We start from the raw sequence: 2,778 nt of genomic DNA on the forward strand, positions 1-2,778 counted from the left end.
GTATGGGCGTGTGTAGATCATAGATTTAAAACTTGTGCTCCAGCTTTGTGGACAGATCCCTTTAACATCTAATGTACATGTAGGTAAAAACGGGCCGGGAATACGAGATTTTATTATGAGCACGCAGAAAAACGCATGAACAATTATACACGCCACGTGAAATCGGGCTGAATCACAAAGGCCCGAATTCTCAAAGCTGGAATGACTTTATTACACCGCTTATTCCGCCGATTTATTACGCCTCTTATGCAAATCAGGCCCTCGTGACGTAAAATGACGCGATTTATTCCCCGGAATCTGTTGTCAAAGGTGGAATAACTTATTCCCAGGAATAACTATTCCGCGGAATATTTATTCCAGCTTTGAGAATTCGGGCCAAAGACAATAACTCTCGATAATATTCGTTCATCCCAAATATGCAGGGTGACGCGTTACAGCGATGGAAGAGAACTTCTACAGCACAGCCTGGCCAGAAGAAGTCGATAAAGTTAATGACACTCTGTCACCAGAGAGTGCGGTTCCGATGTTCAGCTCTTCTTTCCTTGTTATGATCGGTCTATCGGCGATTACCGTGCTCGGCAATGCGGTCATCCTGCTGGCGTTTGCTAACCAGAAAAAGCTATGGACTTACAACAATTACTACATATTCAACATGACTCTAGCTGACCTGTTCGTGGGTGCTGTCGTCATGCCCTTGAGAGCAACCATCAATCTGTACGGCAGGTGGATCCTTGGACGAGTGTTCGGGATTATTTTCCTCACCCTCCAGAACGGCAGTCTGGCTGTTTCGGTGATGGGCGTGGTCGTGATCACCATTGACCGTTACATAGCAACCATGCATCCGGTGACACACTACAGCCGAAAGAGTAAGCGTATAGCAACTATAGTCAACGTGTTCACATGGATAATTCCCTTCGCTCTTTGGGTGGGTCTCTGCATCGTGTGGGACTTTGTCGATCCCTTGGAAAGTGTGACTAGCGCAGGATTACCAAGTCCTCACTACGCTGAGACAGTTACCTTGAGTTTGCTAATGTTATGTCTCCGATTCGCCTGGCCGTTTTTGATGATTCTAGTGCTGTATCTTCGAGTGTACTTTCAAATTCGTACGAGATTACGGAAACGCCCGTCTGCCAATTACAGCGCCGACAAATCCGACACGGACACCAGGAACAGCAACATCTCTAATGGACCGTCAGCGAGCTTTTACGAGGAAAGCGAAATGGCAATTACTGCCACAACGGGCAAAGAGAACACACAGAAACCTATTGGCGAGCCAGATACGATGACCGTATCCACAGTATCTTTACAGGTGTCAGAGCGCACACACAAAGAGCTACAGCAAAAGGGGCAAACGGATGACGATGACGTTAAAGGCAAGCAAGGCAGAAACACTACCCCATTTAGCAGGAATGGAGCTGTGAAAAGGTTCATTTCCAACTCCACTGACTTTGCAGCATCTTCCAAGGGTGCAGCCCGAAAGAAGCCGAAAAGGGAATCTTCAGGGGAGAGCCTCAAGGCCATGACAACCTTGTCCTTCATCATCATAGCCTTCGCTATTACCTGGATACCTATCACCTTCAACATCGTCTTTTTAAGCGTCGCGAGGGATGTGTACAAGCGCGTCTTTGCAAAGGTGCACTTTCAAGAGATAGCCCGATGGATAACGTACAGTAACAGCATGGTCAATCCAGTCGCCTATGCCCTGGCGCAACCATTGATTCGTCAAACCATCTCCCGCATGTTCTGCAGAAGATGTCGATGAAATCCCGCGTGTTCTGTTGCACACACATACCAACACACACACACACACACACACCCACTCACACACATACACATATTACATATGCATATATATATATATATATATATATATATATACATATATACAATGTATGATATACTGAGTATATGTGCAATTATGTCAGGACATAATAATAACAAGGCAATAAAGTTATATTCTCCACAGTAAAACAGACTGGACAGCTACCTAACAGTGTGAATATTCCAGTTGCTACTGTTCGTAAATACTGCGCTAGTGAATCAAACAGCTCTTGTGTTTGTAAATTTGGACAATGGACATCTCATTGACTTCATTATAACATGAGGAGGCTACTCTCGACTCTTACTCCATGTTTTCAGCTAGGTGACCGGAAGAGAAAACTACGGTACAATGGACAGGTGAAAGGTCATTTGGCAGAGAACCAAAGAATATACGGGTATATAAAGGCGAGAGATATAGGATTTCCCAGTTAATTTCAAATTTTCCCCCGTCAATTTCGTCCGAAATGCGATCGCAACTAAAAAGATAATAATAATCAGTGTGTGTTTGTTTGTTTGTTTGTTTGTTTGTTTGTTCATGTTCATCTGAGAGGATGGCTGGATTCCTTCGGTCATTCAAATTCGTTAATGAGCAAGCGTATTTGAAATACAGTTAAACTCGCATAAGTCGATCTTCTCGGGACTGAGCAAAACACATCGACTTAGGCGAGTTTCGACTTGTGCGTAAGTCGAAAAAATCGACTTAACAACAGTCACACCACACGTACATTATGTATAAATGTAACATGTATGTTGTCTACTCTGGAGCCGAGAGCTGGAGAGGTGTGCCGCAGCACGGGTCGCCCGGCAGGCCGGCGGCTAACTTTACATGGACAGTGCATTAGCATTGGCACAGGTCCGATTACTTTACACCCTTGTTAAACCTTGGGGAAGTGAAAATGAACGATATTTGAGCAGTGATTGATTCCAGTTTACCATACCGTGGCTTGAAATGCGTGT

General features: G+C 44.6%; 1 protein-coding gene across 1 annotated transcript; it reads left to right on the forward strand.

The window, feature by feature from the left end:
• Nucleotides 1–439: 439 nt before the first annotated feature.
• Nucleotides 440–1,762, forward strand: LOC140232899 (uncharacterized). The gene has a single exon (XM_072313011.1). It carries the CDS (start codon nucleotides 440–442, stop codon nucleotides 1,760–1,762), a length of 1,323 nt encoding a protein of 440 aa, XP_072169112.1.
• Nucleotides 1,763–2,778: the final 1,016 nt, after the last annotated feature.

Source organism: Diadema setosum, chromosome 9 (genome assembly GCF_964275005.1).
Source record: "Diadema setosum chromosome 9, eeDiaSeto1, whole genome shotgun sequence".
Classification (NCBI taxonomy): Eukaryota; Metazoa; Echinodermata; class Echinoidea; order Diadematoida; family Diadematidae; genus Diadema; species Diadema setosum.